This window comes from Trachymyrmex cornetzi, unplaced genomic scaffold, assembly GCF_001594075.2.
Source record: "Trachymyrmex cornetzi isolate Tcor2-1 unplaced genomic scaffold, Tcor1.1 scaffold299, whole genome shotgun sequence".
Classification (NCBI taxonomy): Eukaryota; Metazoa; Arthropoda; class Insecta; order Hymenoptera; family Formicidae; genus Trachymyrmex; species Trachymyrmex cornetzi.
In genome coordinates, this window is record NW_017297680.1 from 1315723 (window position 1) to 1342774 (window position 27052).

Sequence of the window (27052 nt, forward strand, 5' to 3'; positions counted from 1 at the left end):
TGCTAGGTATATTTGATTTTGTAATAAAAAATTTTTACTATGAAAAAGTGTAAAAATTACGTTATATTATTGTTTTTAAAAAAATAACTATAGCATTTGAACTTATTTACATGAAGACCGCAGCTACTACCACATTATATAGTAATTTTAAATATAAAATTTTCTCCGTGTAGCATTAAGACAAAAACTAAGATTACAAATTGCTACTAAATGTTTGCTAAATCAGTGTAAAGAAACTGCTATAGTTGCAGGTTCTCTTTGAAAGTTAGACAACCTATATAAATAAATAAATCAAGTAAGTCTAATCGTCGTGCAACAATTGATCAATTATAATAATTCATATTGCCTATGTATATTTATTATTCATGTGCCCGCAGGGTAACGAGCTCCTTTGTGCACACCTGTTTAATTGAATTCAATTCATAAACATGAATTCTATTATATAAGAATTTCGTTACTGATCCATAAATAATCTGCACAAGGATATCGTGGATTATTCCTATGGCGCATATCTAACGAGTTAATTCGAATCGCTCGCGTGTCTACGACATAAGCGATCGCGCGCGTTACTTACATTCATTAATTTATAGTATCGTAACTTGCGTTATCGCGGCTTAATGAACAGCGGCGGGTACGGCCGCTTAATTACTCCCGTGTACCATTACATGTCGTATCTTGTAAGCGCTACCGTCGTACGTATTAAAAATCGATGTGAACGGTAAGATATCGCGTAATTACGTTTCAATATATATTCATCTTCTTTCCCCTCACTTGTCTCTCTCTTATTTTTATTCATACCTGTCTTTTCTTTATAAAATTTTTAAAAAGAGCTTTGAGTTTCAATCATTATTAATTACATATCATACGAGAAGGCTCAAGGAGTCTCTGATGAAAGATAAAGAATGACGAATCCGAAAGAACATCTCTTTTTCTGTCCTTCTTTTTGCCTGCAGCATATCGATAAAACTTTCTAATTCCACCAGCGAATCCGCGTGACGCATCGAAGAGACTTACTGGAGCTCGAGGGCGACGAATTAAAAAGTCGTACAGCAGGTGCACTTCCTGTGATGAAACACGTCAACCGAAAGAGCCGACCGCGGTAAATCCTTTCCTTAATTGACGACCATTAAATCTTTTCACGGCGATCGATCAACCGTCCTACATACTTGCAGCCGTTTCTTGTGACACTGATACGCTCCGCGCGTAACGCCCGGCGATCGAACAAAACGTAGAACCGATTTCAATTGATGTGTTCGCGGTATACGCCTGACAAACGCCGACAATCGCGTCGTATGAATAAAAGTTTTTTTACCATTTTATTACATTGTCAGGGACCCATTGACATATATTACTTCTTATGTCATCATTGAAGATTCCTGTGTCATCAATCTCGACGTAGCTCGATGGAGGAGGCAAAAAGGGAATCCGTGACAGAATTCACAATAGAAATCTTTCAATTGATTACGCATAACATTTTTTACGAAACATTCCTGATCGAAAGAAGTGTCCTTTCGTCGCGTCTGGTGTGAAGAGAGGACACTTCTTTCGATAAGTAATTGTGGCTTTGCCACAACCAAGGCGATACTGCGATGAATACACCACGGTAAAATGGAATACGCGGCATGAATAGATCGTCGAGGAAAGCCAGAGGAACGGGTTTGTCTCGGAAAAGGTTAATGCGACGAACACGTTTCCTCGATGCGGAAAATAAATCGCTAATTACCGGAGGGTGTCTTCTTTTAGTACAATTAATTTATAGACTTGCATAATTACCGGCTGCCGAGATAGGATCGTATATTTCTCAAGACAAGCAGAATGATCTCCGATTTTACATCAGATATACTTTATTGGCACGCGATATTAATAATCTCCGTTTATTACTCCGTATTAATATTAACTAAATGTTAGGTACGAAGATTAATCTGTCTTGATCGTCTTAAAATGACTTATAACTAGGCTTGATTAAATAATCTTGATCAGTAATATTACTGTATCCTTTCATAAATTAAAAGGCTATTTTATTACATAAATGAAGAAGAAAATAATTTAAACGCACATCTAGAATTAATTTAAAACTCTCACATAAATCTAACAGTAAAATAAATTAATTCTATTTCCTATCGCGCATTCTGTTTATCTCTGAATATCGAAACATTATTGAAGCTTCATCAATAAATTTTACGAAATTGAAAGTTTGCAAGAAAAAAAAATTAATAAGGAGAAAATGACAGGTATTCATATACATACATGAAGAGAATATTTCAAGATATAATACGTGCAATTTTCGCTGTGATTAATTCGAGTATTTCGCGGATTGAAAAGAGGTGACTGCTAGAATTTGCATCCCAGACACGCGCTCTCTTCTTCAGCAGTTGCTCCTGCGCGGGAATAGAGTAATTCACTTGCAAGATCAGGAGATCGCCGGTTCGGCCTGCCTAGATTGCCCCGTGGATTGCTCCGTGGATTGCGCCGTGGATTGCGCGGCATGCGCCGTCAGTACATGTAGCCGCATTTAAGAGAACGACGTTACACGCGGAGGAGGAGGAGAAGGTGGAGGAGGCACGCGCGCTGGGGTCACGCGAATGTGGACCTCCAAGACGGTGATGGAGAAGAAGTGGATGGTGGAGAAAAGTTCCTCGCGGGCCCCGGCGGCGGCGGCGGGATTAATTTTCCTAGCGTTGTTATGTTAATAGATACGTCGACACGCGGAAGTATTGCTGCGGTATATACGAAAGGTTGCGCTGAACAAACGAGAAGTGTCCCGCGGCCTTTTAATGCGCTTGTCAGCGACGTTACTGCGCTCGAACTGCCATCGATTTTACAATGTTACGCGCTCACGAAGAAAGTTGCCACGGATCGAATATACGGGGTGTCCTGAATCTACTGAATAGTCCTTCGAGTGATGAACAATTCCATTTCTATGCAAGACTATCAAAATTACTTATTGAAAATATAACTCTTATGTATGCATAATTTTTTTCTATTAGAGAGAAAGAGAGATAAGAGATTGCTTTCTTAATTGTAGATAAAATTTTACAAGAAATTTAATTTAAGATATATATATATATTTATATATTTGATACGTAAGCTAATAAATTCTATACATTATAACATTTTAATGAATGATAAAGATTCATCTCAAGATTGTAAAAGAATTTTTAGTTAGATTGAATTTAATAGACATGTACAGAGACATACTATATACAGACATTGGAATATAGACATAGGATACAATTCCGCGAGATATGCCGGAACTCTTTGTGAATGCAATCACTGGAGCGTAATGCAAAAGACTTAATTGCGTGGACTCAAAGCAATAGACAGTTGGAATACGCGGAATTGAAGTTTGGCGACTGAGAGAAATACAGAGGTATGTGCGAATAAATAAAACGTGAAAGCTGACAGACTTATTTCTAATGACGTGATATAACAATATTATATCCTATTATTATCTAGAGTTTGAAAAACTGATAAATATGTATACATATACATGTTTATAACATTTTCTTTGACATATTAATATTGATTAGAATTTTGTACGTTTTTATTTTTGGGAAAGTAAAAACAAAGCATGTAATTCTTTCTTCTATGTGTATACTAATCACCAATTAAATCAATTATCATCAATTAAATTTATACTTTACGAGTCAATTTAAATTAAGCTACGTTAATTGTATAGTTTAAATGACGCAGTCGATTAAAAATCATTTTGGAAATTCGTATATATTAGCAAAGGATCGTGATGATAAGATCAGTGGAATGTTGAAATTGATTAAAGATGCTTTACTGATTATCATCTTCGCATCTTACTTGTAATCGCAAAAGACTCGAAACTCAAACAAACTGAATTAACTTTTATAATCGCAACATCTCGCCGTGTCATATATAAGAGTACATACACAAGCGAAAGTGGCGGAAATTTCATTTATCTCTCGCCATTACGAGTTGACCTACAACTTGAGCCACTCGAGGAAACTCCCCCCGTTGCGTCGTTTAAAAATCATCCTAGCTGTTGCTATTAATATACATCTGTAGTTCAAACCTGCACTTTCTAAATAAAACTCTGGAGTTGTGTCACAACTTCAAAAGGAAATTTAATTTTATCAGAGAGAGAAGTAACAGATATTTGTAAATAAAATTTTATTTAGTTAGAAGAAATTCATGTTAAAAAAACTTTCATGTAATTATTGGTACTACGTTGTTCACATAATTACTTTATAAGCAACATAGTTAAATGCATGTAATTAAAACCTCAGTTCTTATTTCCATATATCACAAATAAGTCAAATAGTCAGACATAAATGTTTATAATTCTCTTACTAATTAATTTTACTAATAAATATCAATTCATTGCCATCATCGGTATTATGATAATTTGTTAAAATCAATTTTTAAAGGAATGAAGAAGGCGACTGTTTAAAATTCACTATTTAGCCGGTCTTCCTATCTACACAATGACTAGAAAAAAGTCGTCAGTCCGCGGACCCTTTAAGGAATATCGATCTGGATAAATATTAATCAATACATCAAGGTGCAATGACCATCAAGAATATCGAATAAGTGACTCAGACAAGGTTACGTCACAAGTGTTGACTTCGTGACTGGTCAGAATAGGCTAAGAAGGAATTAAAAAATCGATCGTCTGATAATTTCCTAATCACAATATCTAGCCTCTTTATGACATATAGATCGTTTCACAGACAAATGAGTTCTGAAGTAGATAGTCGGTGAGAATTTAAATAGAAAGAAACATACATAAATATTGATGAATTCACAGAAAATAAAAAAAAAAACTATGACTGTTTAAATAAGGAATTGATCGGTGGGAATTTGAACAGAAAGAATTACACATAAATATCGATGAATTCATAGAAAATAAAAAATATATAACTATTTAAATAAGGAATTAGATACAGATTAAAGAGTTAAATAATTGCGAAATCATTTCACGAATCTATCATATGGAATATTATTGATTTGTAAGAAACTTTTCTAAAATTCGATGAAATTACATTCGATAAATTATTTATCGAGGAAGATGTATGATTTATATTTGAGTTTCCTCTCAAAAAGCTTAAAGCTTGTTCTCTGAAATACTCTTGACGTATTTAATATATCTCTCCTTGTGGCTTCATATCTGTAGAACTGCACCTCCATTTATATGAACTTTTTCTCCGGAACGATATCCTGTAGCTTCCGCATATATGACACTTCTTCCTGAAACACTGTGTATAGATGTACACGGCGGAGAAAGTGATGGAACCTCCGGACGAGATACTGATCGCTATCTTGGCATTATCATCACCGACCGATCTTCCCAGGATCGTGTGCGCGCGGGGGAGGCTCTCGTGGGAAGAGAGGAGTGCGATCTACAAAACGCGATTCGTTTGAACGATACTGGATCTTGATCGCGAGAATACGAGTCCGATCATGTCGCAAAGATTTTGTGCTTTTTGTTTATCACTAGCGAAAGATATCGAGCGAAAGTAAGCATGTTGTTCTATTCTCGTCTAGTTTGTCTCTGCCTCTTTCGATCACTTTCCACGTTATTTATTAACAATCAATTATATAAAAACTTACGCAAATGAAGCTATTAATAGCTAATTATTAATAATTAATATCTTATTAAAAGTAATAATGTTCTTTGATAAGTTAATATTACGATCAGTTAATATCGATATTATTTATTTAACTTTTATCAAGTACATCTATTACACTAATAAATACTTGTATTAAACAAACAAGATATATAGAAGGATTTAGTTATATAAAATGAATTTAATAAAGTTGACATAACCAAATTAGAGATGAATAATTCTAACTACTGATACGAATTTGTTTAATTTAATTCATTTCAACTAAATTAATTTACATATATACGTATATAATAGCGAATTTATTTACTATCATGTAACATAAATCCGATTTATAAGCTCATTGAAGAAATTACTGTAACTGCCAATCTATACCTGCTCATAAGATAAAATCTGTAATATTTTATAAAGATACTTAAGATAAGTTTCATATCCTGGCAAATTCATCAAGGTGTCTAAACAGAAATAATCGCGCTCTCTACGCGAAAATGTTCCGACGCAAATAAGGCTTTAAATAATCTCACAAATAAATTTCCCCAGGGAAACAACACGTTGTAACCACGCACATTGTAATCCATCTAGATTTATGGCAATTCGATCGTTGATCGCCCATTACATTCGCGATACATTGTCTCGTTTCCGACTTTTGCTCCATACGTAATTTAGAATGTGAAATTGTACAAGTGAAATTTATATCTCGAAAACCCGCTCTATAAAGCGAGCGCACCGCTGTATTTGCCGAGGGTCGATTAGAGGCGGTTACACGATCAAGGAAATCATCTAATGAAACTCCATGGAATATTTCAACCTATCGCCACGCTCACTCCCGTAATTGATGGACGCACTTACCGCGGATAATGTAAGACTCGCGCAACACTCGTAACGCCCCGATGGGAGCAATTAATAATAAAATTAATTTCTTACCGTCTTTGTCCGTCGAGAGAAAAATCGGAAACTTTTACAAATTACTATAATATATAATACAAAAACTTTTACAAAAAATATTACAAAAACTTTTTAAAAATTCTAAATAAAACCAATCAATTCTAAAATGTGATCCGTTATTAATTTTAACGAATTAATTAAAAATAATTTTTATGCTTATATATATATATATATATATATTTCCATCTTAAATTGATTTTTTTCTTAATAACATCATGACTTTTATGCTAAAAAAAATTTCTAATTATAAGATAGAAAGTGAAAGATTTTAACAATAACCTTGCAGCAGGTTAAAATTTACCTTCTCCCTATTAATTATTTTGTTCGAAAAGTGCTGACGATGACCTCAATTAACACAGAATGCATTCGTGAACTGGGACAGCAGTGATGCTAAAATTGCATATTTACGCATTACGAATGAAGAAAAAGTATGTTCATGATTGAGGACACTGGCAGCAGTAAGGGTTAATTAGGAGGTCAATTAGTTCTCCCGCAATTTTATTCCGCCTTCGGCAAACGCTCACGATTTACGCGTCATGCGATACGAATATGCACACCACAATGCGAATGTCCCATATTGCATTGATAAGCGCATTGAAAGTTTATTAACGACAACGTGACGTTTCAAATTAAAAACTGTCACGTATGTATTGTTCGATATCTATTAAATTTCCTTGCGTGCACACGTTATTATATCAAAATGAAGTAAAATATCTTTATAAAATACAGAAAAAGAACATCAGCATTTTTATAGATTGTTATTTCGCAATTTTTAGAATATAAAATACGTTCTAAAAAATTACCAGATAGAGTCGAGACTGAATCTTAGTGATAGAAATATTATCAGGCACCAAAATCTAACCCCGATTTTATTTAGTGATTCTTTATTAAAATTCTGAAATCTTCGACATTTTATACTGATTTATTCATATAGCGGTCTATAACTTATTTATCTATTTCATTAAGAAATTATTTCCCAAATTATATCTCAAAGCACCTGTCAACATCAATAGTAAGTAAAAGCTAACTGTCTTACATCAAGATAAATTTATGTACACGAAACATCGTCGTAAGAGCTGTCATATAATACTAGCTGTAGAAAGATCGCTCGTCTCTTACACGTGTCTTTTTGTACTCCCACGCCCGTCGTCGGTTTTTAGATAAGGACGAGCACCGTTCGATTGCGACCGAGACCATTTTTGTTTAACGACGTCATGGCATTGAGTTTTCTGAGGGCCCATATCGCGCGGTCAGGGACAAGTGTGGATTTCTCTTATCTCGTAAATTCTGAACGTTTTCGAAATGTATGCGTATAACTATCGACACCTATCGTAGGCCGACTGATATGGTACATTTATGATGCAATCCACACAAGAATATCATTCGTAATGCCAGTGTTACGTCATTAGCTACATCGTTTATAACAAGATACATCGTTTTATTTTTTAAAATTTATTCTTTCCATTGCTATTACTAAAAGATATTAATGATTGTCAACTAATGGAGGTAATAACGACATTGAAGTAACAACCCACGCTCGTTCCAGATTAGCTTTAGCTAACGATAATCTATCGTTCGCTAAAGCTAATCGGAGTACAACACCGGCTTAAATGTCCCAACTGCAAAATTGCACAACTGGTAACGTGTAGAAAAAAAAAAAACGAAAAGCATTCGAAAGGCGATTGCAAATGGGAAAGAAAACAGTTATGTGGGCGGTCCGCTCCATCGTGTCCGCGCGACTCTTAATAATTGCCTCGATTTGTCAGTGCGCCGATTTTAATTAGAGCGCTTCCTCCAAGATATGTATTGTGTTGCTTTCTTTTTCCTTTCAGAAGCAAAGGAATCAGCCTGTAGTTGTTTTCAGTGTGTCGCAGTAAATTAAAAAATACCGCAGAAGGAATGCATCGCGTCGTCATTGCCGAAGGCGCGTATTGAGTTATTCGACCGAGAAGCGCGTCGAACGACATTTCTGCAACTGTGCGAGTTGCAGTAAATTATCAATGGTGAATTTCAGTTAACGATTGGGCGAAATGACATTGCAATAAACTCGACGTAAATTCGAACTGAAATATTACAGTTCGTAAACGAAAAAGAATGAAAAAGAATATGGATTATCCTTGCATTTTAATAAATTACTAAAACTGTACTACATAGAACGCAGAATTTTTAGTAATTTACTAAAACGCAAACAATTCAACAGGAAAAAATGTATTGTGTGCTATAGATTTAATACATAATATATTATCTAGTATATGATATATATTTTTAAAAATATATTGTGATTATATTCAGTAAGAGAGAAAGAGAAAGTTATTTACACGAATGTGCATGTTGAAAAATGTCGAGACTAATGAGAGATCGTGCGAAGCATCAGGATTACACTCTCTCTCTCTCTCTCTCTCTCTCTCTCTCTCTCTCTCTCTAAAAGAGAACAATTTCTCAAAGAAATTACGTGCGGTTTCAACATTCTAATTAAAAACGTTCAACATGAGAGATAGCGGACTTCTCCGAATGACGCTCGTCGCTCATACTCTCAAGATGCTTCACGCTTCTCGACGATCTCTGGAGCACACCCTAGAGCACCAATTAGCCTAACGAAAGACTATAACGTCGAGCAGATCTCACGACGTCGCGTGAACATAAACGCGTCGCATGCGTGAAAGGAAGAAGCGAAAAAACGCTATATAGCTCCGCTGTGGGCAATCCCCGACGAAGTTAAAGCGGCGATTCTACTGCAAATGTGCACATACGCACTACGTACACACGCGTATACGCACACGTGCGCGGCAGGTGAATTCCGGGGAATCGCGGCGCTTTGAAGGCGCAGCTTTTACAGCGGGCGTCCCGACGTCGAGCCGCGCCGGCGTCCCGGCAATCAATACGCGAGAGAGACGACGTCCCGCAGAGTTCTCAGCTGTTCCATCCACGGCGGCGACGGTCACGTCGTGCTTTTTCGTCCCACGATAGTTTATTTTCGTGATTCTCGAGACGTGTGATTCCGCAAACGTTTACGGCAATCGAAAGCTCCGCAGGAACGCACACTTCGACGAAGTCGCGCCGCGCCGTTTCACGAGAACGGCTCGTCACGCCCTTTATGCAGCGATCGCGCTTGCTTGCATCCCCGGTCTGTTGCAGTCTGCTGGCGTTATTACATTGAGGCGAAAATGTAATTAAGTCGGTGGTAATAAAATAGGATCTGCGAAGTTGGTCTGCAATTTGCTACAATTTTCGTAATTTTAGATTTATATATAGTTATTTAATTTTCTTATAGATATATATATGTAAATATATATATATATATATAATTTTAATGATCTAATCATGTAATTAAAAATGTAGATTCTGAATTATGCTTTCTAAACTCTTAAATTTAAAACACTTATCAAATTGATATTGAAAAGTAGTATAAACTTCAATTTGCAAGAAGTAAATCTTGCATATCTTAATTGTAAAGAATAATTCGTAAAAAATTCCAGAAATATTCTCTATTATTTTTATATATTTTTAAGTAACGCACATAAATATAGGTAAATATTCTGAAAATAGTTTGAATTTTTAAGAAGTGCGCGAACTACTTCTATCGTTATCGCGTGTGCTTAACGGAATTCGCAACTTCCGGTCGATACGCCCGACATCGCCGTAGTGCTTCGGAATAATTGACAACGTTTAGAAGCACTTGCAATGCACTTTATTAGAGTAACCTACATGTGCCGCGGTAGAGAAGTCACGAAATATCGACGTCTCAGGATCCCCGAAGGATTTCTGCTGAGATTACTGGGGCGTGCACCCCAAAATTTTCTGTGATCTCCCTTCCGTACAGAACTTGATTATTGACGTATCGATTTGAGGTGGTACGGTTTTCGTCTAAATTTAGGTGACCTGTGCACGACTGCGGAAGGAATCATCCATCCAGAATTATCTTACCAACATGAGAGATTGTCTGGTTTTGCTCCAAAATATTGTAATGAGTTCGAAATGTTATTAATTTATTAATAATTGACAAATAAATATATCAACTAACTCTAACAAAAATACTGCTATAATATTAATAAATGACATACGTATATCACTATGATATCATTTATTCATATTGTAGCATTATCCTTATTAGAGTTAATTTGTCCGTTTACTAAAATAAATATTAATGCGTAACATTCCCAAACTTGTATCATTTCAGAATAAAACCTGGTAATCTCTAAGTTAACAAAGATATACATGTGTTAAGAAAAATGTTTGGTTGTAGATGGATAAACCGAAAATCCTGATTATATCAATCAGAATTTCGGTCTTAACTAGAATCTTAGTAGATTTAACCAAAAAATTTTCTAGTTGAGATAACCAGAATTTTGATTGATTTAATCAGAATCTTTTGGTTGTTTATTTTCAACGAAATCATTTTTCTTCGTGTATATTACCTAGTTCTAGTATAAACATTAAAATATAAAAATATATATAGATTTTGTTGGAAAAATCGTGGCTTCAAACATTCGTAATAACTTTCATGCCGATATTTGAATCCGATGTTTCACGAATCAAAATCCTTATGACTCCCTTGAGGTTACCTCACCCTTTCTAGCGACCGCGCTCTCCAGTTTGTTAGCTAATGTCAACTGATCAGCTCCATGATCAGCCGTTCGTTCTTTGTATCCTCGATTCATGCATATCGGATGTCTGAGTCCAGAAAAGATTATGCTCACCTGCGTCATGAGGCCACATATAATTACTGATCGACCACGAAGTATGGCCGATCCCGGTATTAAATTTCTAAGCCATTTCTTCGCTCCCTCTCTGTTTTCCTTTCTCTCTCTGTTTAATTCGCACTCGGCAAACAATGATTAGCTAAGCGTCAGACCGCAGGCAGACCTTGCGCGGCTCCGGCAGCCCTCTCTCCCGACAGCATCTCAGGCTAATTGTATGTAATAACTGACACGGAGTCCCGAGGAGAGCTCAACGCCATTTATGGTAGTCCTATGCGAAGGCGCGAGCGAATTCCTCTCTCGTTCACCGGGCAAATAGTAACTCTTTCTTTCGAATCATAAATAAATCGCAATGACGATCGAAGGCCGATCGCACAGCCGTCTCGAGGAAGATTTGAAACAGCGATAAAAAAACTAAATGAGAAAAATACTCGACACAGTATCTGATGAATTCACTGTATTTATTCAATGGTTCAATGTCAGTTATTTTTAGCGAGACGAAATTTGACTCATGAATTACTGACTGAATAGTCTGTTATATTTCATCTGTATAATACTTTCATTATGAATTTAACATGTTAAAGTTATCGTTATATCTACATATTCTCGATATTATTTACATAAGAATAGGTGTACATCTATGATATTATTACATTTCATTTCTATTTTCGAACAAATGATTGTGTGATCATACATGTGAATGACGTGTGCACAAATATAGAATACGCGGTAACTTTGGACTCGAAGAAAGCTTCAACTGAATCATGCCTTCTCGAAATACACGTCATTTTCAATATAACAATGTATGCTTAGAAATTAGCTTTATAATTCAAAGAATACACTCATAAAAGAAATGTTTAATTTTAAGATAATAAAATGTTTTATTCTTATCTCTGTTTTTTAAACACTTAAGGATGTTTAGTTTTAAACTTTTTCAATAAACAAAATACTATATACGTGTATGTTTGGATTTAAAATACTAAAACATTTAAAGTTGAAATATCTTTTATTATTAAACGTTGGTTTTGCAAAGATATTTTAAACGTAAACATTTTAAACACTGCACTTTTCATAGTGTATGAAATTAGAATTTATTGTGATAACTAAAATAAATCTGCTATTTATATTATGAAATAATTTATTATAATAAAATTAGAAATATTAAAATAGGAAACTTTTAAACACTAAAATACCAAAGATACTTAAAATATTTTATTTATGTTGTTAAAGATACATATAGTATGAGTTGATAATTGAATAATTACGCAAAGCTAAAATAATAAAGTATTTAATATTAATAAAGAAATTATATATTTCTTTATTAGTATTAGTCACAAAAACTTATTTCTTTCATATAAACTAACGATAAAAATATCTCGGTGTAAATCTAAAAATATTGAATTTAAATTGAAAGCAAAAGCTTTCGACAGAAAGTAAAAATATAGAGCACAAAATGGGGACAATCTGACCAAAGCTGGCGATAATCCAACGTGGTTTCCAGATAAAAAGAAATGTCATTCAAGATTTCATAAAACAGTGCTTATCACCGGAAATGAATCACGATATCACATATCAAATTAAAACAAACGAAAAGGATGATAAAATTAATACTTCTTTCCTTTAACAAACGTCCTCTGATATAATAAGATCCGATAATTGTATGTACTAAGTGATACGAATTACGAAAAGCAATGTTCAAAAAGACAAGAAAATTTGAAAAAGAATATCGTGAATATCGCACCGGTAAGAAAAGGTGTCTGTCCTTTGAGGTAACTCCGTCGACTTTGCTCTTGAACTTGATACGAAATGGGCTAACGGCGATCAATACGAGCTTTCGGCGCTTGCGAGGCGAAGCTCGGTCTGGTACGGGTGGCGGTAACTTCCGCGAAAACTCGCAATAAAATCTATCATGAGTCTCGTGAAATATTTACTTTGAAGTAATTTTTTCCCTGAACTGTTATCTATTCGCAGCACAAATTATATAATTATTTTAGCTCGTTTAATTTTTTCATTTTTTTTTATTTGCTTAATGCCAGTTTCTATCAATGTATGTAGATTAACTTTAATCTCGGTTCAACTTATGCCCAATTTCTTCACTTCCAGATAAGTTGAAAAGGTGAAGAAATTGGTCATTACTCTTTCTTTTTCTTATTCTTAAAACTAGAAAAAGATGAAGAGTTAGTTGAACTGAGATATTAAAGTGCATTGGTAGGAACGGGCATAAGATGACTGCATATTTGCTCTGACTGCAAAAACTAAGCTAAATCTTAGTAGAAAATATTATATATATAAAACATAGTTAAATATATATTATAAAAATTAATAAATTTAACCCTTACCGTACTAATATGGGTAACTAGTGACCGAGCGATTCCTGTTCGTGCAAGTTTCTTTGAGTCTTTCGGTAATTATAAATTATACTACATTTTATTATTTTCCAAAATAAAGAGTCAATATTTATTCTAGAAAGTTGAAAATATGTTGGTGAATTTTTAGAGATTTTTTTTATTATTTTGAAGAGGTGAAAAAACGAAGAGATTTGAAGTGACCCTTGATAATAAGGATGAGGCACCAATTGTAGATGGTATGGTAAGGGTTAATAAAAGTATGTATCAAATTTCTCAGTAAACAGTTTCCAAAAGATAGAAATAAAGAATAGCGAGATAACACTAAAAAATGGTAAGGAATTTTTCAAATATATTTTGCAGCTAACTGTACAATGTTGAAAGTCGCATCGCGATGATGATTAAAAACGCGCACTGAAAACGCTCGTTAAAGTGACGTGAACAGAAAATCCACGGTGCGCGACTCGCGGCGCGGCTAACTGTTTCGCAAGATAAAAAGAACATAATTGCATGTAAATAAAAAAAAAATTCTCCTGTCTTCTCTCGCACGCTGCGAATCCGCTTCCGTGATAAGTGAACGTGCTGCTGGCAACGACAACTCGCGGTTTCGCATTGCGCCATTTACGGCAACCGCCCGTCGAGGAAACGAAACATACACGCGTGTGCTGCATGGTGGTATGGAATTGCACAGTTTACCTCGGCTATCGATTAGATTCAGCCTTGTTAAACGCGCTATCTTATCGTGGGCCACGGGAGACCGCGGGACGCTGCCAAGTTATTGTGAATCATGGAAATCGTCCGCGAGCGTGCGAGCAGAAGTTACGCAAATGCATTAGGATTTACTTGTGAAGAACACCATAAAATATATCACGATTTTGTACAGTGCAAGCGAAATCCACAGATAGGCAGAAAATGCTGATATAAAAGCAAAATGTTACAATCATAAATGAAAGTTTTATATCAGATTTTTGCACATGAAATTAATACAATTTTTATAAATTGATAACTGTAAATTTTATGCAATCAGCTAGTTATTATAAATAAAAAAGTAAATTTTATAGATTAATAATTATAAAGTTTATACAATTAGCTATCATAAATATGTATAAGATTAAAAAATTACACAAGTTCTGCGTAAAAAGTAAAAACTTTATCGATTTTCTGCTAAACAGAAAAATTATTAAAGAGTTATAATAACATAAAAAAAAATTATATTTTATTACAATTCAACATCGTTTAATCGGTCAATGATTATTAACTGAAGACAGAGATAAAAATTATTCGATGAATAATTATTTATTATTAAACTTGATATACAAGAGCTCTCATACAAATATCTCATACTACAAACTCCTGCTACAGAATTATCGTATCTCGAATGCGATTAGGCGGATCGCGGAGTTGTTTATATCAAACGCGGCTAACAAAGTCGTAACGCTCGCGATAAGATAATACGCGTGACAAGAGCGAGTCTAATCGATGGACGGCGTAAAACACGTTCTTACTCTACGGTTCCACTCGTTTTTCTTCTTTCTCCTTGAATCATCGCAGCTACACTGCCGCAAGGAAAGGCTTTAATGCAAAAGCGAATGCTTCAGAGAATGCACCTCCTCGTCGTCGTGTCTTGCGGCGCAAAGAGAGATTAGATTAATTATCAATAAAGCGAGTTGCCGCTTTGAACACTCCGACACTTGACACGAGACGACGTAATCGTCGTTTCGATTCAATCGCGATTCAACATGTTCTGAGCTCAGGGCCAATTCTAACGACCAAGATCCGTGGAACGGTGTAAAAATGTTAATTGTTACTTTTCTTAGTAATCAAAAGGACATAAAAGAAATTTAAATTAAAATCAATATTATTTCGAACCATTTCAAGTTGAATTCAAATCGTAAATTATCTTTCCTTTTTGTTCTCCTTTATATTCAGGCAATTAAAAATTAAAACCAGCCCAGTCCAGAAGACGATTGAAAGAAATTAAAATTAAAATGAATATATTAAATTAATAATAAGACATAAGTATAGGGTTACGAGCTAAGCCAGGTCTTAATGCTGTGTTATTAAAAACAAAAGTTTATTATCACACACGTTTCGATCTTAACTAGGTCATTCTCAATGTTAAAATTGATACAATTTGAAATCAACGACTCATTTTAAAGACAATAACTTGACAAAACACATGATATGATTTAGACAGTAATTGTAATAATATATAAATTTCATCGTATGATACAATTATTATATATTATAAAGGTTATACGTTTTTTCCGTGTTCAGATCCATTCTTGAAATGCCAACGTTTCATGAACCTTGCAATACACTTCATCAGGGCGAGGAGCAGCCTGATACTTCGAGTTGTTCCTCTAGGCCGTTCCTTTTATATTACGCTGCTTGTTGGAGTGAATATTATTATATATTATTATTACAATTACTGTAATAATAAAATTATATCATGTGTTTTGTCAAGTTATTGCCTTTCAAATGAGTCGTTGATTTCAACTTGTATCAATTTCAACATTGAGAATGATCCAATTAGGGTCAAAACGTTTGTGATAATAAACTTTTGTTTTTAATAACACAGCATTAAGACCTAGCTTGGCTCGTAGTCCTATACTTATTATTAATTTTTTAAATTATTTGAGCCTTTTTTCTTATAAAATATTAAAACCAAAACGTTTGTGATAATAAACTTTTGTTTTTAATAACACAGCATTAAGATCTAGCTTGGCTCGTAGCCCTATACTTATTATTAATTTTTTAAATTATTTGAGCCTTTTTTCTTATAATATATTAAATATTTCAAAGTATATCAAATTGAATTCTTTCAAATTCTAAATAATTCTTTCTTTTTGTTCTCCTTAAATAATTAAAAATTAAAACCAACCCAATAGAGAAAAAAAAATAGAAAAGATTTTATTAAAATCCAAAATTCGTTTATTTACGACAATGAAGAATCCACATCCGTGGGTAGCGATCACGTAACTTTTGCCTAAAGCAAACAGATAAAAAGTAGAAATTTTTTATCATTGAGGGAGAAATTTTTCACTTTTCACGTTTCCGCCGCAGGGAAAAAGTTAAATGATTGCTATCCTGGCATATTTTGTTACTTTCGCAACTAAGACGTGGTAAATATTTCTGCTAATTACGGAGCCGACAAAGCGGCTTTAGCTCGCCTCTACTTTATTGGAATCGGAGGGCAACGCTTTCACAGTGTATTACTACTTAAAGCCGACGCGCGCGGCGTCGCTCGGCCTCCCCGCGGCGCAAAGTGAAATTTATCCGACGATATCGGCGTCCGATCGCGAAAATCGACGCACAATACGCTCGAACGGCGCCCATAATGACGGTCCCACGAGATTTACGGCGGTAACACGCGCTCTCGGTCCTACTATATGCTGCACTGTTAACGCTTGCAGCGCTTACGCTATCTACCAAGGGTGTTAATGATACTACGATCCAAGTATCCATGTCGCGCTTCGATACTTCCCTCTTCCCTTACAAAAATCTAATACTGGCCAATTTAATACTAGCCAATTTATTGCTAAAAGAGACAGTAATTAATTACTTATTTGAAGTACTAATATTAGGAGTACTATACTGAACAACAGTGCTTTGAATACTTAAAATAAGTATAATTAATAACTGTCTTTCGAGTATTGGTCAGTATTAGATTTCTCTAAGAGTTGGTTTCTACATTGCAATCTTAACGGAGATTATATGATATACTATCATGTCATACTGTGTTCTAAGAACGAATCGTGCTGTCATTTTCTTGAAACGTATCACTTTGTGATGTTATTAAGAATCAATGTTCGCATTCAGCAGTACGTTTATTTTGCAACTGTTGGAAGTTTTCTTCGAGCTGATTGAATTATATTTTTATTTCTAGAGAAATGATCCAATCTTAATGAAGAAATCTTTCAACAATTGCAAAATAAATGTGCTGAATGTGACTATATTATCACTCCGTATTATGTTTTAAAATATACGTTTATATTTCCTTGAATTCTTAACTCACATTCTACTATTATTAGTGTTTTTCATTGCTAAAAACAATTTATGAATCTTTCTTAAAAATACTAATTTCTAAATTAATAATGTAACGTGGTTATTTTAAAATACCAATATTTCTTGTATCAAATGTAAAATCTGTGATTTAATGGAGTTTCATTATCCTAAAATGGATAAAAAACATTGGAATTCTTGTATTTAATTTCAATATTAGCTTCATTCTCCGTATCATTTTCATCCCACGTGCGACGTTCTTTTACTTTATGAATTTAGGTATGACGATTCTCTTCTTGTTCCCGTAAAAAGGAAAGCTTTATTGCAACGAGCAGATTTATCGTAACATTCTGCGATTAAGTTGAAATTTTCTTTCGAAAGATAAAGCGCTCGTAAACCTTCCACGAGGTGCATACGCCACGAGCGTTTGGTGCCACGACATCGCGGGAAAGCGTCCTGGAATTCTTGTATGTGGCAAAGCCGCGACGTTATCGCCCGCCGCGGCGCTGTTAAGCCCTGGGGAAGGAATTATTCCGCTTCGTGAAATGCCGCGATTTAGCCTCGCAAACACGTATGCCGGTCGCGTGTATCGCCGCCGGTAATCGCACGTTAGACACACTCGCGAGTCGGCTAATCCAACATTTTTAGCCAATACAAGCCGGTCTCTCGGTCGAGCAAAGTTATTATTATATATTGCACTGCCCTTTAACTGTAAAAATAACATAAAGCGACATTACTAGACAATCATATAATATAATAATCAAACATAATTTATTGAGCAGTTTGATCAGTAATAATTTACCAATCACATTACAGGTAACAATTGACATAATTCTAAGTTAAATATTATATTTAATCCTTTCAAGTATTTCTCCTATTTTTTCGAGCTTTTTATATATCGTTAAATTTATGGCGTTAAATTATATTCAATTTAAATCATTTTTAACCATTTCTATAGGTCGCCACTGTCTTTCTATACTAAATTATATGTCATTAATTTAATTAAAACATTGGGTTAAATTTAACTCAAGAACATGTAAATTTGATTTAAATTTGGTTTATTACTTCCTGTGCATACGTTAATATGGATATTGTTTACTTTGAAACTAACCACAGAAATGAACTTTTACATTTTGACATACATGAAAGTTAAAAATAATAAAATGTTACTCAACTAAAAGATTAATTGTGATTGACTCCTTTCATATCCAACAATGAAGATATGGAGCAATGCAGTAAATAATTGAAATTATTGTCAAAACTCCTAAGACCACAATTCTCCCTAAATTTTGTTCGTGAGAGGGAGGGGTGGAAGAGCCTATGTCAATGCTTTGTCCTATCGTGATGTCTACGGCGGAAGTGTAAAGAATTAAGATACGGAATGTCGACATTCCCAGAAATATAGAGAATATTATGTTTCCATCGACGGGGAGAGGTATCGCGTTCTCCGCCAACGGCAGTGCAATTAACGTCGAAGAAATGGCGTTATCGCGACGCCGGGCCGTCAACGCGATTCGCGCGCACGACGGGACATTTAACGCGCCGTGCGCACGTCATCGTTACCCGTTAATTTATAATAAGCGGTCGACAATAAAATCTCGAATAGGTCATGTGCATACAGTGGGAGCGGTCGGCGGCTTAACCCTCCTTTCTTTGCCAAGATATTCAGCGTATATAAGCACGAAGAAAAAAGAAACTAAAGAAGCAAGACGTGACACATTGTGACTTGTGCTTTTAAAAGTTGACTCATTTCCTTACCCCAAAAACGCAATAACTCTATTTTTTTTACAAACTTTGATACGACGTATCATTGCCATCAAAACATACAATTAATGATCAAAAATAGTATAAAAATGATTGTAATCTCGAAGTGTAAAATTTATTTAAATGTATATATCGCACAATTGCGCGAAGTTCTAGAAACTATCTTTTTTTATTATCTTTCACGATATCATTGCAAAGTGCAGTCGATCTTGCGATACTTGATCTGAACGAGTAAAACTATCGACACTTCATTAAATTTCAGCACTGCGACGTCTCTTGTTTCCGATCGCACGATATTCACGGCTTGACGTTGGCGTTAAGATCGCCATAAATACGGATGGACTGAAGGGTTACGAGTTATTTTCATAGCCGTGGTACGTTACGGTCGTTGACAATGATACGACGCGATTCGAATATGTTCAAAGCCGATTTAATCAGCGAGCCATCGGAATCGGTGCTGTAAATTGCTGAGAAACTTCCAGGCTACCGAGAGATTCCAAGAAGCAACATGATCGTTACTTTGAAGTGATGCTTTGAGAATAAAAAAAACCGAATTCAGAACATTTGAAATATGATTTGTTCAAAGTTTATAGAAAGAGAACTAAATAAGAACTTTTAGGTTTCTTATAAATGCTGATACCGCGTATACCTTTCATTCAGCCCCATCCATGCAGCATATCCGAGGAATGTCCTAAGGACATCCTTGAGATACAGGAGATTCTCTGGATATCTTTAGAACATCTCTGGGAGATTTGTGCTGTATGCACTCTAAATTTTTGGGAGTAAAATTTCATTCCCAAAAAGTGATAGTTGCGCCAGTTCGATAGGAGTGAAATTTTCATTCTTAGAGAGTGAAAAATCACTCCAAATGGGAGTCAATTTTCAATCTATATGGAGAGTGAATAATTTCACTCTCCAAAGAAAAAGACTGAAATTTCACTCTGATAAATGTTAAGTTTAGCCTCCCTACATCTAATCTAAAAATAATTAGATTCATTCGACGTGTTTTTGTACAAAACGTACGAATATGGCAGAAGAAAGCGTCGCTGTCTCGCGAAACGAAATATTAATCATTAAAGTTGACTTTTTAGATTAGATGTAGGGAATGTTAAGAAATTCACTCCTGAAGGAGTGAAGTAAAGTTCACTCCTTGCCGGACTGGCGCAACTATCACTTTTCTTAGAGTGAAATTTCAGTCCCAAAAATTTAGAGTGTGGGCAACGGAAGCGTGGAAACGTCGTTTCTCGTGTCGAGACCTATATATTCCAAGTACCAAGATGATATTTTCACTCACCAACTCGTGGAGAGTCTTGAGATCATTCGTGACGATCTGCGGCTGCGGTCCGTATATGAGGCAAGGCTCCTCCTCGTACTCGTCATCACTCTCCTCGTTGCCGGCGCCGTTCGCCGCTTTGTTCTCGGCGGCGATCTCGCGGTCGATCTGCCTCTCCATCTGCACGAGCAACGGCGCGAGCATGCCGAACTTGGCGCCGCGACGAGCCACCTCCAGCAGGCATAGTATTACATGTCGCTCGTTCTTACGCATTATCAGATCCTCGGTCTCAAAGAGTAGGCATTCGATGATGCCGAGGCTGTTGCGGCACCAATCGATGAAGTTGGAGACATTGTCGCGGGCGAAGAAGGTGCCGGCCTTGGCGTTCGGCAGGTAGGGCACATCGCCCACCTGGCTCATCGGTAATGCCAGAGAAGTTATCGAGCGTGTCATCGGCATCTTGCGGGCTTGACGGCGAGCCACGTAATCCGTCGCATATTTCCGCACGTTATTTGCATGCTGAAAAAAGAAAAAAAAATTACTTTGCATCATCCGATGCGGTGATAGAGATATGACAATTTTGTGGCGAAAATGGCAGAAAGGCAAATCGCGTTTTTGCTCATTTTAATGGTCTAAAGTTTGTGTCAACGATGTTAGAAATCTCGGACGGAGAAAGAATTGACCAATAGTACAGCAAAAATTCATAATGCCAAATTATATTTAATTTGAATTATTTTTAATTATTTCTATCGCTACTGCTCTTATTCAATATGTCGTTAATTTAACTAAACAATGAAGTTAAATAATTTAACTCAAGAAAAAGTATTATCTAAAGCCGTAATGCCCTAATTTACGGCGCCCTGGATTACAATTCATAATACTCGCATTTTAAGTTAAAGTGTGTTACGAGTGCATCGTGTTTCACGCCTATAACAAATGTCGATATTTTATTTCTGTCGCTTGTATGCGCATAAAACGCGATATTTCATTTCACGCTATTCAACACTTTCTCATACATACACGTCGTCTCCTCTTACATCGTGCGCACACATATGTACATATACGTTATTCAGATGCGAGACTTGACGCGGCATCAAAATCCTGGATTTAGCGCGAGCATTGAAATGGCAGATGGCATCTGATGACCGTCATCCCCTGAGAAAAAAGGCCTTAATGCAATATCACGTTATTGATTTAGATGAGTGCGTGCCACTAAAGAGATTCAGGATGCTCACGCCCTTGTATGTCAAATATAAACGGAGATGATGGACAGCAAAGTATCCGATCGCGATTCGCAATTTAAATTAAATAAAAGGGGCATCAATTCTTAAGAGGCATAATTTAAAAAAAAATCTTTTATGTTCGATAAATTGTAACTTTTAAAAATATTACAAATTTTATATAGTCATGAATCTTCTATTATTATTTTTATTTTTTCAGTATAGCGAGATAGTAAATAATATCAAAATAAAAAAGAAATGAGTAACGGTAACCGACTCTTCACTTTATTTTTCATTAGAATACTGTTTTATTATCTTTCTTGCCTCCAATTTGATTACGATCGGTACATATATCACTGGCAATATTGTTATTTCATCCCTTTAATCTCTTTCCGTTTGCTCAATGCTCGTTTTCCGCCGAACATCTGCTCAAACGACCGTGTCAACTAACTGGGTGCTCGTTTTAATGACAGTTCGTTGAACCTCTACGCTGCTCAAACAGAGTTGACGCGAGATGACTCGTCAGGAGGTATTTGGGTTACGTTGGGAAAAGAAGCGAACATAGAATACGACCCAAAAGTCCCCGGCTTGTTTAAACAAAATCATATTTCGTCCGTGCAAACATCGCGCCTTACATACAGCGTGCGTCCGCTCACGTGCGATCGAGTTTCGATGTCACGTTCAGCTAATCCACTGTTAAACGATTATTATAATTCTTATTTTTCAGCCATAATTTTACAAAATTATTAAACAATTTAAAAAAAAATTACGATTAATTCAATTATTAATTAGACAATTCTTTATAATTGTTGCAAAGTTTTTTCAAAAAATGTAAAAAATTACAAAGATCATAGTCAAATTAACAATTATTCACTTATCTTATAATGTAATATTAAAAATCTTTGCAGAGCAAACCTACATTTTAGTTTCTATAATATCTGTTTTTAATTTCGTCGTTATTTTCTTAAAAATTATACAATTAGTACAAGTAACTCAAAATCGATAGAAGAGGAAAAAATCCAAATATTTAAAGATAAATTATTATGGTCAAATCACTTTTTCAAAATTTTATAAATAAAATAAATTGAGCTCTCGAGATAACAAAAAATAAAAATATCACTTTTTTTCCTTCTAGCCAATGACAGCCAATTAATTACCTTATAAAATTCTCGTGTTGTTGCGTTAAATTGGAGACTAGTACAATTTTCACGTATCTTTAACGCGTGATCGAAATCAAGCCTTTTACGAAAGACCTTCGGTTAAGAGACGACCACTACGCCGCATTTTACGAACTCGTTTTAGGGATCCTCAAGAAAACGTATTTCTCGTCTGCACGTGGACGCCATAAGGTCGTGGAGCTGTTTACGCGCGCACTCCTCGACGCACACTCGTAAAAATCATATCTAACAGCATCCGGTTGTTTCGTCGGCAAGTCTCAATACCTCCCGAGGGATAATATAGAGATTAGACGAGTCCACCAACAGGCAGTTACAACCGAACGCGAGCGACGATAATGACAATTCAACAGCCGGACCATTTTATTGAGGACTCTTAAAACTGATGGCGAGAGCGTTCATCAGTTAGGGAGATGTGCGATTAAACCCAGGAATAAAAACGGTAGAACTGTATCTTTCTTCATACTTAAGATAGAATGTGCGTATCTAAAAAAATGAAAGAGTTCAAATGAGTCATCTTTCGAAAATTTTGATGATGAAAGAAACCATTTTAAAGTAAGAGAAGTCGTTCTTATCTTATACATTAGTTTATCTGACTTTTAATCATATAATGGCAAGCCAAGGAATTGATCAAAAAGACAAACAAACGATTTAATAAACGATACAAAAAATTGATTCTTGGTAAAGATCTAAAGGTGGCCTTTGAAGCGAGCTGGATTGAAGTGCTAAATAATGTATAGGTATAATATATAACATTTGTTATTTTGCATTATTGACAATCTTACTTTACACGACAATGGTACTTCGATCCAGCTCGGCTTTTATGCTATCCTTTTAATTTTTTTATTTAAACAATAAACCTACTTGTTATTTAATATTAAAAATAATAGCCTCATTTTTTTTAAATAGAACAATTTTGTTTATTTTGTTAATTTTGTATAATTGATACAGAAAAATGATATTCATCGATCATTAATATACGTTTACCTTCTCGATTGACATTATAGAAATATTGTTTTCTTTTAACTGATGCATTATCAAGCCTTTCGATGATGCATTGAGCATCACTGGTGAGAGGAAGAGCCGCGCTTATAAAAGACGAGAAGTGGCGCATATGGTAATACGGTCGGCAGATGAAGCGACGGCAGGATGTCACATTACATGGCTCCTGACCCCTCTCAGTATCGTCGTCGCCTACCAATATGCCTAATGAAAATGGCCGCTGCACATTCTACGTTTGTAAATTGGAGCGGTTGCGAGGCGATTCATTGCGCTCGAGGGGGAACGCGTACGAGTTAAGCGTAACGCTGCACGGCGTGGAAGGAAACCAATGAGACGTAACCAACGAGAGCGCAAGTAACCATTACTCATAACTCCGTAACTTAATTTAGTCTTCGGGACCAGACTTACGCGATAAACCGTTGCGGAAATTTATGACTGTTCGCGGCGCCGCGAAATGAAGCGGCGAACGGCCGCTTATCAAAAGCATACACTGCGTGGTCTAATTTGATTAAAATTATTAAATCTATCGCGCTAAATAGACGTCGTGATAATAACGTTATTGATTATTGTGTCAATAATTACTGTAACATTATGCACTACAAAGTTGTTAATATCTGTAAATAATAACTGTAAATCAATTGTGATTAATTACTGTCTTCAATATTTAAAATGCAAACGCCAACTTATTCGATAAAAAATAATAAATCGAGGGGGTAACCACTTAATGTAATCGTGGAACAGAGTCCTCGAAATCATTATAAAATTCATATTAAATTTCTATGTATAATCCAATAATTACGTATGCAACCACGATAAATCATTGTATAATATTAAATAAATTTATATATTTTACCAAACGACTTCATATGTAGCGAAAAAAATTATTTGTAATCAGATGAAATCATATAATGTCATGTAATCTGTGGGACAATATTTCAGTGATTACCCCCTCGTAATAAATAATAAATCTTCCTGATGTTTAAAAAAAAATATTAAAAAATTCTAATGACGTTTGTCAATTAAATGTATATCAATGTTCCTTACATAATTATACAGAAACGAACAGTTTTATAAATTCTAGCAAGCAATTGCTACAGAGAGAGAATTACGCGCTGTATATGCACAATTTAGATGCCTGAGCAAAGTTAATTACTTTTCAGCCGGTCATTCTTATAACTGTGACGAAATTCTTTGCTCGGCAAAAGCGCGAAGAGATTCCTCGCTAGGATTGTTCGCGATCCTGTCGTTCCTGCGCGCCGAAGGTTAATAAACCTCGACCGTTTGTACTCCTAACAGACCTCGCCTGGCACAAAAGCGTCGTGAATCATCCCGTGTTCTACACGCGCGCTGTAAGATGCCTTCCAAAGCGTCGCACGCGCGAACAAGTATGTAAAATCGTGCGAACGTGCCTTTGCGAGTCTTTATGTGGCTGCAGCCAATGACATGTCGCGAAGTATTGTACTTCCCAGGAAGTGATTCGCATGTTGCCGTTGAGGTCAAAAGTGATAGATCGACGTTGAATGTTTCGCAATGAATATTCATGATTTCGTAAAAATGCAAAGAAAAATTTCTGATTAAAAAATCAACGAACAAGAAGATTCTAATCGTATCAGAATTCTGATTATTTCAACTACTAGAATTATAATAGATTCAATCAGAAAATTCTAATTTGTCCATTTTCAACTAGAATTCCAATCAATGCAACGAAATTCATTTTCCAATGATGGTCTCAATAAGAACACTGAGAAAAAAAATGTTTTAATTAAACTAAAAAAAGAGCTTAACAAGAATGACATTTTGGTGAGATCGACCTTACGCAATCACAGAAATTCTCTTTGTCATTCTTGTTGGATCCTTTTGTTAATTTAATAAAAATCCTCTTTTAATGAAGGGGGAAAAGGATTTATATCGCGAGATATTATTTTTAATTGCGAGAAATATATTTTAATTGCGAAATGTATTATATTTATCAAATTTATCTCGCAATTAAATATACTTTTATAAAATCTTGATTGATTTCTATTAGCTATACAGTTTAGTGAACGATAACGATGTAACAAAAACTATCGGCATTCGCAATAATGGCCTATCAAAAAAACTCCATTGGATTATAAGACAAAGCATATCTCCCTAAATGATCGCCCTAAATTACTTAATAGACACTTAATGTCGATTAACTGATGACCAATATATAACAGCAAGGAAGGAATATCTGCCGCTATCATCTGAAATTATCCCGTTATCGTTATTTGCGCGATAATCTATCTAACAGTTATCCCAAAGGTTATCGGTTTCATTCTATTATAAATTATATTATTTAAAAAATATTTATATATATTAATAGAAGTAAAAATTCGAATTATCTTTTACAAAATTTAGTAGATAATTCCGAAAAATTGTTCTATATATAAATAGATATAAATTATATTATCACGCTAATAGTATTATTATCAAATCGACGATTAATTTAATTATTAATATTATTTCAGTTTCAGTTATATAATTAATTTTAAAATTCAACAGCAAACAGTGCATAGTTTATATAACTAAAACATGTATTTAGAATTTACATATAAAAATATGTTATTAGACACCAAGATCTAGCTTTAATCATATTAACCCAAGTATTAACCCTTTCCTTACTTATAATTGATTTATTTACAATAATAATCTAGATTAACTTATTACTATTATTATTATATCATTTAAGTATTTATAAAATACCGCTATTACTTGCATCAGTTTACTCTGCTGTATTGATACCTTCCGTTCCTTGAAAGAAAACGTTCCGCCGCCTATGAAGAAACATACATCGAAAAGGTACAATGAACCTTTTAAGACCGCGAGCAGTTACGTGCGCGGACGTCGACATTGGCATTAAAATGCGTCGGGACTATAAAGGCGATCTCCGAAGGTCCTAGACCGCCCGTCGTGACTGCCGGCGTCGCAACGCGACGCGCCGTGGCGCCCGCTCGATTTTTCGCCGGCTATTTCCGTCCGATGTTTTTACGACGCATCCCTTGCACTGCATT

General features: G+C 35.1%; 1 protein-coding gene across 1 annotated transcript in view; it reads right to left on the reverse strand.

Moving 5' to 3' along the window:
* Positions 1-27052, reverse strand: part of LOC108762460 (GAS2-like protein pickled eggs) — a 73642-nt gene that overhangs the window by 21222 nt on the left and 25368 nt on the right. The window contains exon 3 of the mRNA XM_018509474.1: positions 20645-21142. Coding sequence (XP_018364976.1) covers positions 20645-21142 — 498 coding nt within the window. The remainder of the gene's footprint in view (positions 1-20644; positions 21143-27052) is intronic.